The 18,042-nt window shown below is 38.9% G+C and overlaps 1 protein-coding gene across 7 annotated transcripts in view; it reads left to right on the forward strand.

Annotated features, from left to right (window-relative positions):
* The window catches only part of prom1b (prominin 1 b), a 35,211-nt gene extending 21,324 nt beyond the window's left edge, over positions 1-13,887 (forward strand). Inside the window, exons 10-28 of one of the 7 annotated variants that reach the window (XM_034686836.1) lie at positions 39-102; positions 261-269; positions 393-552; positions 868-1,020; positions 1,343-1,466; positions 1,620-1,723; positions 2,775-2,859; positions 2,953-3,099; positions 3,718-3,789; positions 4,353-4,445; positions 5,133-5,186; positions 5,390-5,470; positions 6,224-6,292; positions 7,391-7,480; positions 9,906-10,021; positions 10,535-10,600; positions 10,782-10,882; positions 12,265-12,299; positions 12,390-13,887. In XM_034686836.1, the coding sequence (XP_034542727.1) occupies positions 39-102; positions 261-269; positions 393-552; positions 868-1,020; positions 1,343-1,466; positions 1,620-1,723; positions 2,775-2,859; positions 2,953-3,099; positions 3,718-3,789; positions 4,353-4,445; positions 5,133-5,186; positions 5,390-5,470; positions 6,224-6,292; positions 7,391-7,480; positions 9,906-10,021; positions 10,535-10,600; positions 10,782-10,860 (1,566 nt within the window). In that variant the 3' untranslated portion in view covers positions 10,861-10,882; positions 12,265-12,299; positions 12,390-13,887. Of the gene's footprint in view, positions 1-38; positions 103-260; positions 270-392; positions 553-867; positions 1,021-1,342; positions 1,467-1,619; positions 1,724-2,774; positions 2,860-2,952; positions 3,100-3,717; positions 3,790-4,352; positions 4,446-5,132; positions 5,187-5,389; positions 5,471-6,223; positions 6,293-7,390; positions 7,481-9,905; positions 10,026-10,534; positions 10,601-10,781; positions 10,883-12,264; positions 12,300-12,389 lie in introns of those variants that run through there. The other 6 variants (XM_034686838.1, XM_034686837.1, XM_034686840.1 and 3 more) reach the window with 6 other exon arrangements.
* Positions 13,888-18,042: the final 4,155 nt, after the last annotated feature.

Raw genomic sequence — 18,042 nt, forward strand, 5'->3', positions numbered from 1 at the left:
TTTCTCACTCCTCTTTTCTTTTTAAATTTCATCACCAGGGTTACTCATCCTTCAATGATACGCCAAGACTGGTTAAAGAACAAACTAAAAACATTGTCACAGGTATACATTTGTGTTTTTTTTTGTGTTTACTGTGTCAGTCTAACACACTCTGTTGTTTCTTCCTTTACAAATGATATTAGATTAAATCTGACTAGTTCTTCTCTTTGATCTCTTCTTCTCTTACCTTCCTCTGCACACTTCTGAATGATGAATCACAGCTCTACCTCGTAAGTCTCTTTTCACTTTGAGCAAGACGAGCCCTCCCTCTTCCTTTCTTTATTTGTTTCCTCAGAGTTTACAGGCACGAATTTATGTTTCCTCTTGCTTCTTTTTTCTCTTTGTGTTTGTAGGTGTGAAAAACATGCTGGATAAGATCGGCACAGAGATTAACGGCTTCTCCAAGATGTTTCCAGTGGAAGCCTCTCTGGTCAATTTCACCATTTTCCTAACTGATGGGCAGAAAAACATTGAGTCCTATTACCCACAGATTGACCAAATGGATTTCTACAGGTTTGTCTTTGCAATATCAAAGCAATGCGCCAAAATCTCCCACATTGGAAGAGCTAACCTCACAAATGAGAGTTTTTAGTAAAAGGAAGAAGACCTGGTTTTAAGTTTAAAGCAGCCAATATCAAGGAAAGACAGAGGTTACTCTTCCAGAATTATCAACCAAATCTGTGACCCCCCTCCTGACTTTGTAATGCAAGCTTTAAACCATTGTTTAACTGTTTTTTCTGTGACTTTTCTGTTCTGGTTCACTCTATCAACAATGTTTTAGACTGCATTAAGCCTCTATAAGTCAGCATGTATGTTTCCGTACTACAGGTGGATTGGCGGTGTGGCAGTGCTCTGTATGGTCATCCTGGTCGTTGCATTCAACTTCCTGGGGCTGCTTTGTGGCACCTGTGGCTACGACAAGCAAGCTACACCAACAACGAGAGGCTGCCTTTCAAACACCGGCGGCAACCTGCTAATGGCGTATGTAACCAAGACAACTGTCTAATAGTGTAGAGTTTGGATGAAGCTTTCACAGCTGACATTTTGACTCTTAAATAAGATGTAACTTCTAACTATAGTACAAGCTATAATCCATGAAAGTGATGTCTGGTAAATGGCACATACTGCCAACTCAGAAGTGGAAACAAAGCATCACTTAATTTGGCTGAAGAACAAACCTAATGAAAATGAATTAAGCAAATATGTCATATAGTTGTGATGTATGGTGGAAAGTGGTGGAAGAAGGTGGGCAGATTTCTCTTGTTGACAATGTTTTCCACCCTCTGTCTCTTTGCTCTTCCAGTGGAGTGGGCTTCTCTTTCATCTTTGCCTGGGTCCTGATGGGCATGGTGTCCACCTTGTTTGTCGTCAGTGGTAATGTGGAGAAGCTGATTTGTGAACCTCTAGCAAACCGACAGCTATTCCAGGTACTGAATGCACACTCTCCTCAATCATCTCCTCTCTGATCTTCTCTGTGTTTATCTTGGAAGGAGTTTTGCCTAAGCAGGATAATGTTACATAACTGCAACACTGTGGCCGTGTGCTGATGAATATACATGTGTGTGTTTGTGTTTGTGTAGATCATAGACACACCGTACTTGGTTCATCCTGCAAAGAAGAACTTTCTCCCTGGGATGCTGTTTCAGAATCCGAACATTGACTTGACTTTGGGAAGCATGTACAGGTAACATACCAACAGCTGACACTGCACTATACAATGATCAGGCAAAACACTATCACCACCAGTCTAATAGACCTCCCTCTTAGATGAATCAATCAATCAATCAATCAATCAATCAATCAATCAATCAATCAATCAATCAATCAATCAATCAATCAATCAATCAATCAATCAATCAATCAATCAATCAATCTTTATATAGCACCAATTCACACTTTACAAAAAGAGCATGTTTAGACCATACTTATTGTTTATCTAATTTAAAAATGCCAAACATCAAGATAAGATATGATTTATATTGATCTTATCTTAGTCCACCATGATCACAGCACTTTGCAACCTTTAGCAAGTTACATTGGCAAGGACAAACTTCCTTTTAACAGGCAGAAACCTTGAGCAGAACCAGACTCATGTTAGACAGCCATCTGCTGAGGCCGTGTTGGGAATGAGAGGGGATAGAGGGAGATGAGGGCCAAAACAGTCCTAACCTGCTGAGACATGGACTCCATTAAACCTCTGAAGGCGTGCTTTCATATCTGGCACCAAGACTTTAGCAGAAGATCCTTTAAGTCCTGTAAGTTGTGAGGTGTGGCCACCATGGATCAGACTTGGTTGTCCAGCACATCCCTCTGCACATCTCCCTCCATTAGATTGCGATCTGGGGAATTTAGGAACAAGTCAACACTGTTGCATTCCCCCAGAGCATCTTCTTTTGCTGCTCCATGGTCCAGGTTTAATGCTGACATGCACATCATAGGCGCTTTAGGTGGTGGACAGGGATCAGTTTACAAGATTATGGCTCTGGTTTAATGCTAATCAAGTGCCAATTACTCTTTAAATTGATGGAAACATAAATGAAGTGGGGCTTTTTGTTGCAAATTGTATTTGTTTTCACACAATTTATTCTATAATCAGTTCCTTAATGTTCATAATAACCATCAAGAAATTACTACATTTTTTAAGACCCAAAAACTAAAATACCGAGCAGTAGATAAACACGTACATTTACACTGGAGAACTTTGACCGAGCAACATCATCATATTTGTTTCTCAGGGACTGCTACGACAACAACGGTCTCTACCACGCTCTGCAGCTGGAGACGATGTTCAACATCAACTCTTTCCTCAACAGAACTGTGGTAAGTGTCAGTTTCAGCACTGATGCATTGATGAAAACAAATGAAATGTCATCCTGTTAACCTGTGAGTTCATGTGTGTGTGTTTCGCTACAGTACAACAGGGATCTGGCCAATGTGTTTCAAAGCGTTAAGGTTGACCTGCAGGACATTACACTGCTGGAGCAAGCTGGGAGAGACAGCCTCCTGAACTTTGCCAACTCTGGGATTGGACAAATTGATTATGATGCCTACCTGGCTGAGGTAATCTGTGTGTGTGTGTGTGTGTGTGTGTGTGCGCGCAAATTTGTATTGTATCAAATTGTTGAGATTCTACCTCAGATGATGAAAAACAGCAGGTCCCCATAGTGTAAACTTGAGGGCAGAGACATTTACCAAAGGTTAGAGTAAGTTAAGTCAGGTGGAAACATTGTGTTGTCCTATTGTCAAGCATCTTGTATGTCATTATTGCTCCTTTGTATTAATGTCATAATAATTAAGAGAACATGAGTATTACTGCTGTAATATGACATAAAAGTTGAGATGATATGTTAAAAGAAAGCTCAGACATTTTTTTAACATACTACTTTTGACGCAAATACAATCAGCAAATGTTTATGTTAACTCTACCTGGATAAAAATGCAAGATTAAGAGAATTCATTTTGGGAAGAGACATTTGGGGCGTTATCCTTTTCCATTGAGTATTGGATTTATTTGATTATGATTATGCATGTAAGAAAATAAAGATGGTATTACCAAAAGTGAAAGAAAAAAAGATATTGCATAGGACATCACCAAATCTACACAGATACGTCAATAAACTTCAGTTACTGTATATTAACTCTGCATCTTTAATAAATGTCTTTCTTTTATTGTTTTAGGTAAATAAGGGAATCACTCTGGTGGATCTGTTGTCCTTCTCTACCAACCTGGAGGCTCAGGCTGACCAGCTGGTGAGTCTCATTATTAAAATAAAGCACCAAGATGATCACTTTTTTTTTTTCAATCACAAAATCTTAAAGACATGTTTGAGTTACAATCGTAAAACAGCTTTAAAAAAAACATCAAGGTGAAAAACATCTTTATGATATTGTTCTAACTGTCTATAATATTCTTGGTTTATTTATTTAATGAAGATTTACAATTTCTACGCTGCTTAGATGAGATACAAAGCAGAAGAAATATGAAACCAAAAGGTCTAAATGTACAGTGCAGCAGTCTCTCTGGATGGCTTTTCACTTCATGCTCTGTGATCAGGCATGTAGTCCTGAACAAGCTGTCCATTCACTCTGAACACACACACTGACACATTTATGGCATATACATAGCATAAATACAGGTATGTACAGGAACTGTGCCATTTAAAGCACATGGGAAATGCCACAGAGAGATTACTGTATGTGGATATCTAAAGAAGGTATCCTTAAGCTTCATAGGATATTAAAGCAACTCCATAATGTGCAGTTGTAACAGATTGCTGTATTTTTTTTGCTCTTGTGTATTTGTTTGTTAACAGCCACGTGGTGCTCTGGAAAACGCACTGAAAGGACATGCCAGCAGTATCAGACAGATTCACAGAGAACAAGTGGTTCCAATGGAGCAAGCAATGGTAATCAACTCTCCAACTAAACAAAAACACTGAAGCCCTACACACTAGTTTTGTACACTTTGTACCTATTTACAAGCAAATACAAACAGATCCTCTACATTTCCAAATAACACCATCCCTGTACAGATGTTGTATTTTGCAGCATATCTCTTAAAGAGAGTCGACTATTTAAGGCAGGTGAAAGTTTTATGCAGCACTTTGAAGCAAACAAAACTTTTTTATTGTGGTACTAAGTACAATTTAACACTTATTCTAACATCTCATACAGATGATTGCAAATAATATGCAACAAAAATCATTCCTTATTTCCTGCAAACTACAACAACATATGTAAAATGCATGTAAATATCAATGTTAAAGCTTTATCAAATAACAAACAAGATCACACGTTTTAGATTAAACACAGTACATCTTGTTTTGTGCCTTCAGCCCAACATTGTGGACTTAGCTGTTGGCTGATCCCAACTTTCCTCTTTTTCTCTTTCTCTTTGTTAACCTGTAACAGAAATATGTCAGAGCGCGGGTAAGCTGCTGTTGATACACATCACCGTGACAGTGTTCATTGTGCTTGTGTGTCTTAGCAGTGTTGTCAATGTTGTGTCAGTGACGTGTTTGAATAAGTGTAATGAGTATTTAGATGTGCATTTACAGTTTGTTTGCTAACCGTGTTTTTTTTTCTTCTCACAGAGTACTATGAGTCAGAGTATCAAGCAGCTGCAGAGGACATCCAATGACCTACCGGTGAGGAACAAACAGACAGAATACCTGATGCATATATTTTATACAAGTCTACAACATGACACTTTATGCAAGCTGCATAATGTGAGCACAGTGCACCGATATCTAACTTTGATCGTTGGACTGTTGGAATAATTGTTCAGTGATTGCACAATCACCACTCAAATGAAATAAAATGAATATTACTCTCTCTCTCTCCCTTTAAGGTCAAGGTCACAAATATCCTGAGTGCCATTGATGCTGCAGAGTACCTCATCACTCACAATGCCTCCCATGTGGTAAAACAGGTACTTAGAAACAATATTATGCACATTTAAGGGCTGTGTTTGTGTGGATACATGTCTTGCCCTGTTTGTTACTTCTTTCTGGTTAGCTAGATAATATAAGATGCTGTGTGTATCAACAAATAACCCTCAAATAATTCCTCAGTTCAGTCAAGGCCTTGTTTTCTATGAATTAAGCTGCAAATAAACACTGAACAGAAATCTAGCTTGTGATTACATGCAAGTTAATATACAACGTATAATTGTTGGAAATCGCTCATCTTAACTTATGCATGGATATGGTACAACACTATATGATACCATACAATAGTATTCAATATAATATTATAAGATATGATATTCCATTATACATTACATTACATTTGAATGTGATGTGTTAGATTCACCACACCATCTTATGAATCCAACCTATGGTGAGAATACAAGCATCTCAAGAAATAAAACATCTTTAGGTCACTGTTGGCCCAGCGGTGTAATCGCACACCCCAAATACATAGACTATAGTCCTCGTCCCAGCGGTCACTGGTTTGACTCCTGGCCTCGACCATTTGCTGCATGTCCCCCCCCCCACTCTCTACTCCCCACATTCCCTGTCTCTCTTCAGTTAGCCCATCCAATAAAGTCAAAAATGCCCAAAACATAACTTTAAAAAATAAATAAAACATGCTTTGAGACAAATCAGAATTTGTATGCACTTTTCCAGAGCATTCTCCAGTTAAACATTTGTTTACACATGTTCTCTCTGTTTGTGTCCAGGAGACAAAAGGCTACACAGAGAGCTTAGTGGGATACTTCAAACAGTACACAGCATGGGTCAGAAACTCGGTGAGTATGATTTGTATTATTTATACACTACTGCTGTCTTGCTTTAAAGATAACAGGTTGGTAATGTACAGTGCAGATAATATCTGAAGGTGGAATTATCAAAGCCCAGATCAACCCAAAATCATCAGGTGTTCCTGTAGTGTTGAATTGCACTCATTGACTGTGAATGAGCATTGAAACTCGACATATTCTGAAGGTCCTGGAGGCTCAAGGAACGGTAACTAAAGAAAACAGATGCAAACAGATGATAAACAAGCAATATAAGAAAACAGATTCTCCAATTGAATGAATAAAATGCTGCAGAGAGGGAAACCTCTGCCAAATACTGAGTAGCAAAGACGACAATACTTTTTTCAGGTTGACACTTAAAAGTGATGAACACAGCTGGGATACACTTCCATCCATCCATTATCTTGACCGCTTATCTCGTCAGGGGTCATGGGGGCTGGAGCCTATCCCAGCTGGCTTCGGGCGGAAGGCAGGGTACACCCTGGACAGGTCGCCAACCCATCACAGGGCTGGAATACACTTATTGTTTGTATAGTTCGTGATGCATGAGGCTTTTTGAGTCAGCTATTTGTAAGTGGTGCTTCAAAACAAGCTACACTTTAAGGATTTATAGTTGTGCCCTAGCTGTGTGAAGCTTTTTACATCAGTTATTCAGAATCCCCTAAAAAGATTGTGTGTAAGATGATGGCGTCTGTTTTTGTTTGTGTTGTCTCATTGTGTTTCTGCTTAAGTTTGTCAAGTTCTCATTGAGGCTGTACTAATAAACTGACTTTCAGTAATCAAGCTGTTCTCTTTCAAGTTAAAATGGTCTGGTTTCTCTGTATAAAGGAAGTGGAAATTGTATCCAGAGGAATTTATCAGTCAGGGGAGCCGCTTTGATTTGAATCAGAAGTCTGTAATGAATAAAAAAAGACAAGGACAGATAAGCCAGAAGGGACTAAAATGGCCATAAGTGCAGTCTTTCCTTGGATAAACACATCTCCGGAAAGTTCTGGGTTTTACATTTGACGTCATCCATTCATCTCTGTAATCTAAACTCTGGGCTTGTTGCTGTATACTGTACTTAATGTGTGTATTTTTTATCCACAGTTGACTTCAGAGGTGGCTCAGTGCAAACCCATCAGTAACATTTTTGACAGTATGGAGATCGTAGGATGCGGCTTCATAGTCGATTCAGTGGTAAGGCACCAAAACACTATGTGGTTATCAGTGTGTGTGTGTGTGTGTGTGTGTGTGTGTGTGTGTGTGTGTGTGTGTGAGTGTGAGTGTGAGTGTGATAGAGGCGCTCTGATTCATTTCGCAGCTGTATGTACTGAACATGTTCCCCACATGTATTTGGATTCCGACTGGAAACATAAACGGCTCTTTGACTGTTTGAGGGAGCGATGAAGGCTGCGGAGTCATTGGGCCACACGTATGAGAACAGTATGTTCTCGAGCCTTCTGCACACTCACATGCACACACTGAGATGAGATAAAGTCTGTTTTTGAGGCAGGGCGGGGAGTTAAGTACACACAGATTATTCACTGTTTGCACTCTGACCCCAGAGGAGTCTTAAAGGTTCATATTTACATATCAGTTATATGTCAGGCATGTGAGTTTATGAGAGTTTAATGAGAGCTTATACAAGCCACAGACTGTGGTTAATATAAACAGATTTTATATATCAGTGCCCCAGCAGTGAGCCTGCAGCCACAGCTGCATGTGTGCACATGTGTTTGTATTTATATGTTCTCCACTGATTGTGCCTGATAATGTATAGATTTCTTGTCTTACTTGTTTCCATGTCTTTGAAATGAAAATGCCAAGGACACCCCTTCAGTCATTATTTTTTATGATGTACAGACTAATTGGAAAACATATTGGAAGTCAAATATCAGACATCAAACAAAAGAAAGGAACCAAATCCTAATTCATGCTATGATAAAATAGAAAGAATGAATGCATACATACTTGAATTGTATATAAGTATATAAGCCAGACCTATTGCTATATTTTCTTTTAACTCACAAATGAAAAGGATTGTTTGCTCTCCATGATCTTATCTTTGTGTCCTCATACAGTTTATTGGGTGAAGAACACCTGCAGTTGTTTCTAATGTTTTGTGAGGTTCAGATTGATGCAGCTGCAAAATCTGATGATCCTCTGATAATGGTGCAATCATTTAAAAAAGATGTTGAACAAGAAAACAACAGGCTATTTCAGCGTCGATTCCTAGTCTCGAATAAATAATTTGTTGGGTGAACGTATTAAAAATTATTGAAAGAATTTCCACCTAATTAAAATGCTTTCAGTTAGCAAGACACAATTTTGTTGAACCAACTAATTGTAAATATGTTGAGTGAACATAAAGTATTGACGTTACCATTACCTATTTGCAATGTTTGGGTCCAACTTAATTTCAAATGGTACAATAACACTAATTAATCAAGCTGACTGAACAAAACTAAAGTAAGTTCAATTCATCCATTATCTGGACCACTTATCCTGTTCGGGGTTGCGGGCTGACTTCGGGCGAAAGGCAGACAACTATTCACGCACACAGACACACCTACGGGCAATTTAGAGAGACCAATTAACCTGGTGAGCATGTTTTTGGACTGTGCGAGGAAGCCGGAGTACCAGGAGAGAACCCACACATGCACAAGGATAACATGCAAACTCCACACAGAAAGGCACCGGACTCAGAACCTTCTAACTTTGAGGCAACAGTGCTACCCACTGCACCACTGTGCAGCCTATATGTTCAATCATCAGAAATGATTTGAACTGTGAGACAAACCTTTTTATCGTGTGAAAATAAACCCTAAATTAGTAATTATTGAGCAAATAAGACATTTTTGACATATCAAGAATGTTTACATTTAGCAGTTTAACTTAGTTTACCCCCAGTTGGTGTCAAGTTTGGAAGAAGACCACAAAGCAGACTGGGTTTGTTGGAATAGAACTCTATTCCCCAGAGAAGGCAAACAATGACAAACAAAAAATATGGATTTTGACTTGGTAGCCTTTAAAATAATTGCTTACTGATTAAAACATTTCTCCACCATAGATGTCGCACGTTACTGCCACCTTCTGCTCTGGAGAGGTATTGCAGATGGGATTCCTAACTAAACCCTTTAGGTTGTGTCGACATAAAGCAATCTTGTAGTTTTAAGGATTTTGAATGTCGTGTTAAAACTACATGAATTAAAAATGTTTAACTACTAAACATGAATTAATATAATAGAAGCTACATGTTGTACTTATGTTGATAAAACAGACACCCATGTTGCTTTTTTTGAGTGCAGCCAAGCTCTGCTTATTAATTACAAAATAGCAAAGAGAAATAACCGTTGGAACATCAAATGTACCTGCAGGGGATACATTTTTGACTGACGCAGATATTATCAAGAGTTGAATTGACTTGACTTTACTTGACTCAGCACTTACAAGATGAAGCTGTTCACGCCTAAACTGAGGAATGTATCTTATTAACTGATTTCTTGTACCGTCAACACAGATTGTACGTGTACATTTAACATAACAAACTTCAGTCAAATGATCGTAAAACTTATTTCATAATGATGAAATTGACCTCAAATGTGTTTGTTTGTTTTTTCAGAACACATTCTGGTTTGGTCTGGGAGGCTGCTGCATCCTTCTTCTTCCCAGTATCATCTTCTCTGTCAAACTGGCCAAGTATTACAGAAGAATGGACACAGAGGACGTCTTTGAAGAGTGAGTCCAGACACAGACACATCGTGTTCATCCAGCTGCAAAGAAAACTGTTGATAGACTTTCTTTTTCTAGTTTTTCTGAATCTTTCCTTCAGATCATAATGGAACTAATTAATCCTTCTCTTTTCTGTCCTCTGTTCTTTGATTCTCCTCTTATTTGATCCTCATTACGTTTCCACGTCTCTCTCCAGCACTTCTTACCCATGGCTTGTTGCCCTCTAATGTTTGTCTGTTATTCACACATCCTGTCTTCTTGTCCACTCCTCTGTTTCATATGGAATACTTGAGCTCTGGATCTCTGCACATCTTTCTTACTTTTGTAATCAGAAATCAAAAGCTCTGCCTTTTTTTTTCTTCACTCGGATCTTCATTTCATTGTCTTGTCCTCCGTCTTCAACCTCAATCTTTCGACTTTAATTCCATCATGAGAGATACTTTCTAAGGATCACTCTTGCTTCCAATGGAGCCCTCCCATTCTTTCTCTCACCTGTCCACCTTCACTCTTGTGTTGCAGTATGGGTAATACAGGTAATCATGGTGAACAAGTGTGTGAAATCCATGGAGACCTCGCTGTGCTCAGGTATGAGCGGAGTCTCTATTGCTTGCATGCCCCGGTGCTAATTGGTGGAGGGATAATCTGTAGGATTGAAAACCAGCAGAGATATCTACCGCATCTCTCCACTGGTGTTATATTTACAATGGATTCTTGAATTGTATGTGTGTACCTGTGTGTGTGTGTGTGTGTGTGTGTGTCTGTGCAGTACATTTAGCTCCCCCTATCATGACACTCTGACCCGGTTCCCTCGGGCTTCTGCTCCCCCAAGCTATGCGGACTGGTGACCCAAAGGAACTCGTCGATGAGGTACTGGTAATCAGTCATGACTGTCCACTAACCCTGATCTAACAACGTCAAAAAACATCTGAGAACCACAAACCACTTAATCCTCATCAATCTGACTTCACCCAGGAAATTTCCCTCCATCTTTTTATTCATGTTGGCTGTAGGACAAGAATCAGCAGAAATCTAGGACTGTTATTAGCATTAAAGAGAAACAGTAAACATCAAGGTGATATGGTCTAAAGAGCACCTTCAAAGTGAAACAATGAAAAAATAAACTTATTGAAAAGTTTAAAGCTAGGGTTGGTAGTCACGGAAAACTAGCATGAATTTGAATGTAGCATCATGTCCTCAGGACTCCGTCTAACCTCTCCCCTGGGAGCTCCTCCAAAACGACACCCCCGGCTCACATGCCCATGCGCCATATGATGGCGACTGATTCAAAACCGGTCCTCACCAAAACATTATCATCGTGAAAGTAAGAAACACAAACAAACACGGCTATTGTTAGTACTCACAACTGTAATGCTAGCATTTTTAGACTCTGATCCGGACTACAGTCCTGAGCAAAGCCCCTCATCGGGTCAGAGGTGACAGGCCCGAGGTCCAGCGAGAGGGGCAGTAAATAGAGGCAGGGGACGGGGAGTGAACGTCAGGGAAATGTACATGCAGGAGGCCGGCAGAATGGCAGGAAGGTTTTAACTTCTAGCGACCGAGTGAAACGCAGCGTCACTTTGGAGGAATTCACAGATCTCTCTTGGTTTGGGAAAATGTAAGTACACAACCTACCAAGTATTAACCAACAGGTCAGTTGTTTACAGACTTTACAAGGTGGAGTTGGTGCATGTTACACTTTTTGGTAGGTTTTTGCGATGTTCTGCTTTTCACTCAGGTTTTACAATGCAACATTTTTCACTTCATATGACGGTTGGCTGAAACTCAGTTCTCGTCTCTCCTGTCACTGTCTACATCCTTCATCCATCATCCATCACCCATCATCATTGCCTCTTCTAACCACCAATGTGCTTTCAAGCTCTGAGTCAGGAAAGTTACTTGTGATGGAGGCGATTCAAGCTAAAGAAGACCTCTTATTCACTGAATATAGCCAATGCCGGATGAAACGCATGCGGATGATGCTTTTTGTGATATCAACCAAAACCAGAACACTTCGAATACCAACATCTGGTCTGCATTTGCATGTAGAATCTGTAAATCAAGGTTAAGTCTGGATCTGCGTCACGGTTCATGGTGGTGTCATCTCTTGTGTCATCCACTTTTACCAGTGTAATCATCCTGAATAGAATAGATCTTTATTGTCATTGTTGTGAATGAATAATAATGTGTTTGTTGCTCTGTGTTTTCTGAAGAATCACCTGAGAGTTGATCACATTTTATTTTTTCCACAGTGGACAAGAGACCTGGAACTGATGTTCCCCTCTTGGTGAGTGCTCACGCGTCTACTACTTACTCAAAAAAATGCACTTTGGTATTTTTGAAAGTTGTTTTTTGACGTTTACTATACTTGTTTCAGAATCACTGGACTTTCCAGCCTTCATAGTCAGGGGAGATCAGCAACAATCAGGAACTGTGTGGTGAGGGCGTCCCACTCTCAGTACCCCTTCAAGCCATTTGACAAGGACCTCCAATGCCAGCCAACTGTAATATATCATGTGTTCTCTCTACCCACCTGTATCAAGCCCAGCATTACCACAGCAGTCCTCTTAGTGCGCTCCTCCTGCTGTAAAATATCCTCTATCAGAGCAATGTACCTGAATAGCTAGTTTTTATTTGTAGATAAGACATTTGTTTCTACTTATATTATGAGTTTTAACATGGTGACATAAGTGTAAATTTTTTTACAGCTTTCAAAACTTTTGAAAGTTTTATATATTTTTGTTAATGTTTGTTTTTTAACATGTACGTAGTTTTTGTAGTGTTAGCTCTTCTTTGTGAATATTTTTACTTTAGATGAAATCATTTTGGCTCAACAGGTTACATTCATCAGGGAATTCAGGGATTGCTGAACAGTTTGGTAAATACTCTCATTTGCTTTCTTGCCAAGAGCTTGATGAGAAGATGCACCTCTCTTATCTTTTAATCTAATGTAAGTAGCTTTGTTTTACATAAAGATAACATCAAAACCTTTGAGTCTGTAGCAGAATAACAGAGTTTCTGACTTGATACTATCATCAGCGAGCTAACAGGCTCACAATAACAATGCTGAGCATAAAATGACTGTTAACCATGTGCAACACATTTGCTTAATTAACAGAGTGCAGCTTGATCTTGCTATTTCAAAGTTGCCTACTCCAGCTTTAATGAAATAAGATGTTCTTTTAAGGTGCTTCTGTCAGTAGTTTGTTGCCTTTGGTCAGGGGCCAGGACTAGGCTCATTATTTTTCCATTTCCTGTCAATGTGCTATGCATGCTAAGCTATACGCCTCTTGGCTGTTCCTTCATGGGTAGCATACAGACGTGAGAGTGCGAGCCATCTTCTCGGCTAACTCTCAGCACAATCCAAAAAAGAGTATTTCCCAAAGTGTGGCATTTTGACTTCACACACTAGAGAGGGAACAGTGGCAATTCAATTTGGCTTCTACTTGACTAACTTATTTAAATATTTTGAGGAATGAAGAGGTAAGGGAAAACATTATCCTTCTTAACTTGTTACTGCAAAACTATAACAACTCAACACATACACACATGAGCATCACACACACACACACACACACACACACACACACACACACACACACACACACACACACACACACATATCCTTACAATATTTAAAGACAGCTAACAAACAACATATTGTGTCTTAGGCATCTCTTGCCAGAACACTAGTGATGGGCTAGTTGCTTATGTTGTCAGAGGGTTTTTTGTTTTTCTTCACCATTCTGTGGTTTGGGAAATGAAACTCCCAGAAGCCTCTATGGTGTCAGGGACCTGTTTGTGGACCTAAAAAGTGACTGAACAGCTGGAGTTTGTGGCAAGGGCGCAAATCTGTGAATAAAAACTTAAGTCAACTTAGTGTCTGCATTCTTATTTTCAACAAACACATGACGATGAAGTGGATTTGATGCAACCTGTTCTCTGACTCATTACTTTATAGCAAAAGGACATAACAGAGAAAACTGACAACATTTTTCAGAGGTTCATAAGTCATCCATATTATAACTGTGCTTTAATGCTTCACTGGAAAAAAATGCCCCTCCAAAAACAAGAAAAAAACCTTATTTCAATTTACTTTTACCTTGAAATAAGCAGAAAAATCTGCCAATAGAACAAGGGAAAATTTGCTTGGTAAGATTTCTTAAAATAAGACGTAATATTTAGAAAACTGTGATCTTAAAATTAGCAGGTAAAACTTATTTTAAGCAATATTTTACAAATATTTTAAAGCTTAGTGTCTCAGAATAATCAAGGAATACCAACAATTAGTATTTTTTCACTCAAAAAAACATTTTTGCACTAATAAATTTCATGTCAACTTATATATTCACCTAATATGAGTTGTATTATAGCTACACTTCTCTAGATTTAAGACCATCTTGTACTTGAAATAAGATTACAAAGTTTAATTTGAGCATTTTGAGATATAATGTCTTCTCATAGTGAGCTGGATACACTAATATTCAGTCATGTTGTTTTTTAGGATAAGCCAGCTATGCTCTGCCCTTTCATTGTGTGCATGTAGTTTGAGGATGTATATTTTTATCTGATCTAGAAGAAACAGTGACTGAAAACTGTAACTTACCCTTAAAAAAAACAACTTTTCTTTCTGTCTTTCTGTCTTTCTTTCTTTCTTTTATCAATGGAGCTGTTTTCTGATATATTCTCCAATAAAATGCATTTACTTAAATCAAGTAAAGGGTTTGCCTTAAATCAAGATTATCCGTCTTCTACAAATAAGATCTCAGCTTGAAAAATGTAAACCTAGTTTATTTTAAAGTCTAACTCAACGAGATCATTTCACGGTTTGACTTAACAAGATATTTAAGATGCATTGTCTTAAAACAAGTCCCTCTATCTTGCTCAAATGTGACATCTTAAGTAAATGTATCTTAAATCAAGTGGGATAAGACATTCTGACTAAAAATGAGACAATTTCACTTGGTAAGATTTTGAGTTTTTGCAGTGTTCTTCTATGTTCCCCAGCTGAGTCTCTAGATATGAGCGAAGAGTGTACATTTAATGATATAAGTGAAGCAAAAGAAAAACTTCCCCTGTCTTGCCAAAATCAACAGGAGCGCAGGGAACGTTCATGTAACATGCCAAGCTGAAGCAGCTGAAAGGGTTCAGGTCTGTTTTAGGGGGATGACAGGTTTGCAGGAAGCGGCAGAAGGAGGGGGCTTGGCAGCGGTGGAGGTGGCGTGATGCTGTAGCATCCTATCAGAAGAGGACTACATTAACTTAATTTGGGAAAACATCTGTTCCAAACTACACACACACACACACATACACACACACACTTCACAAGTTTGCTTTGCATTCCCGGTGTCTCTCACTGGGGGAACTTTTTCTCTCCTCCCCTCCAGATTGATGGCTATAAAAACAAAACTTCCTGAATGTACTGAGGGCATGCGTGTATTTTGTACACACACATATGTGGCTTTGTACACAGCAGCAGGCTATACATACACTCTTCTTCCGCTCTGTGTCCAGGCCAGCTAGTTCATCTGGAATATTTAAAAGGCAGCCTCTGTTTTCCTGTTTAATTTCATATGTTAAAAATGCACTGTATGTGCTGGCAGGTCTGGCTGTGAACTTGCAACCTGCATACCACGTTGACCAATGGAATGATATGGACACTGTTATCGCACAGTATTTATTCTGTGTGTATTTAGAATTAAAGTATCTGACTTTCTTAAGCTCAGTCTCTATACTGAGGTTTGTGCTCACTTCCTTGTGTGATTTTGTGACGTTGTTAGTGTAACACAACTTGGCAATGTAAATTCCCACTACAATTTAAGCTTTAACTTCACTGGAAGAACTGATTTCAGAGTTAATTTTAATGGTGATACCACTTTAACTGAGACTGGTTAATATGAAACTAAAACCATCTTTAAGTAAGATAGCTTTGCATACAAAAATGACTCAGTGCAACTGAACTAAAAAAAATACCAGTACTTAGTTAACTCTATCTTGTTTATCTGATTCTATGAAAACACAGAGGTGGAAGTTGTTGTATTAGGCTTTGTGACAGGATGTTGGTGCATCATGTCACTCCCCCCAAAACCCACTTCTGGTAGAGATTAAACAAGCAAGATGTAATCTCTCATCTTAAGTGCAGCTGTTAGGCAGAATGTGTTGCCTTACTAGGCTAGCTTTTCCAGTCTTTATGCTAAGCTAGGCTAATTAGTGGTTATAGCTTTTCAGTGAAAATATGAAACTATGGAGTCAATTCTCATCTAACTGAATGCAGGAAAGTGGTATTTAATATTTACTGAAATGTCAAACTGTCCCTTTAAGATACGAATATCATGACTACGTCTTTTGTGTACAGCTGTTACAGCCTAGTGTGGAATAATGTTAAATACATGGAGTTTGGGGTACTGGTGGCCTAGCGGTCTAAGCACCCAACGTACAGAGGCTACAGTCCTCGTCGCAGGGGTCGCCGGTTTGATTCCCAGTAGGACCATTTCCTGCATTTTCCTGGGGTTGTGTTTCACAGTACAACAGGAAAGACTATTTCTTGCTGGCATTTTTAAGCCTGTAAATTCCTAGCCAATGCGATGTAAGCTAGAAGGAGGCTGAGTTAGCTGTTGTAAGAAAGCTGCTAATAGGTTATAAAAAATGTCATAATTTGAGTTCAATATAAAAAAAATGTCCAATCAAATTAGCAGCATGCATCTGCTTTTGAATTTCTTGAGAGGTAGTAAAATGCTCTCCTATCCCATGAGAAACATCAGAAGGAAATGACTGCTGTGTAATATGGGTAAATAGGACAATCTGATATGACTAAGATGTCCTGTTCATGCCACCAACATTTTCCTTGCATCACAAAGCACCTCCCCTGTCGCCTAGCAAAAGTAACTTTCTGGCTAACTAGCTAGCATGGCACTTAACCAAACATTTTGAAATAATGTTAAGTTTCAACCGTCTCTTAAAGCTGCTGTTGGTAGTCGTGATATAAACATCAGTTCGGAGAGAGATTTTGAACGTCAACACTACCCCCCTTATCAGATTTTGTCTACTTCTCGTTCTATGAAGAAGTAGTGCTGGCTTCCCAGCCGATCAGGACGACGTAGTAGGGGCCGCCACTCGACCAATCAGGACAGAGGGTAGGAGAGTAACTCTGATTGGTCCATGATAACGGGAACGAGGGGAATAATAACATCCTTGATACAAAGGCATTGGAAAACAGAGATTTCGCCATAATCTCAAATTACTTCACTTACTGATGAGTACTGATGGGTATTATGACTTTTTTTCCAATCCCAGCACAAAAAAAGTATATTTTTTTACCCAATTCCTACCAACTGCACCTTTAATTTTTTAACATTTGTATTGCTAGCAATTCATTTAAATGACTTACAGTTAAAAGCATATTTTAGCTGCTTGAGAGTCTGCTAAATGCATCCTTCAAAGGATGCAGCCACTGGATTGGGACCAAGCTTTGGTCTACCCAACACGTTTAAAAGCAAGTTACTTAGTTAGCTTTTGTTTTAGTTAACATTACCCCACACAAGCTGCATGTATATGCTACCATGCTAGGTATGAGAGTTGTTGCAAAACTTCAGTGTAGTGACTTCATGAAAGACAAGCTTACTTGCAAATTCTATTTATGCTGTCCAAGAGGAAAACTGTGTCATTTAATCTGTGAACAGTCCCGTTGTATTGATTTAGAAATCTGACTGACTGTACTTGAAGGGAAACATTCTTGTGCATTTATATCAACAACATTTGATCATTCAGTTTAACATTCTTTGACATCTTTTGGGACTTGCCAAGCACTGTGATTATGAGTTTTGCAGCACATGATAAGTTTGTGAGATGATAAAAACTGTCTGTGTATGCAGCTCAGTTTGTAGTGCAGCTAAGAAATCACTGCATCTTTAGATAAACATGAGGAGTGTTTTTTTATTGTTTAAGGGGCCACAGATCAACTTTAAATCCTCAGCAAACAGCTTCAGGCTGTAATTTAGCCGTTGACCCTGAGCGGTCTTCCCCCCCTCATC

Source organism: Notolabrus celidotus, chromosome 7, assembly GCF_009762535.1.
Source record: "Notolabrus celidotus isolate fNotCel1 chromosome 7, fNotCel1.pri, whole genome shotgun sequence".
Taxonomy (NCBI): Eukaryota; Metazoa; Chordata; class Actinopteri; order Labriformes; family Labridae; genus Notolabrus; species Notolabrus celidotus.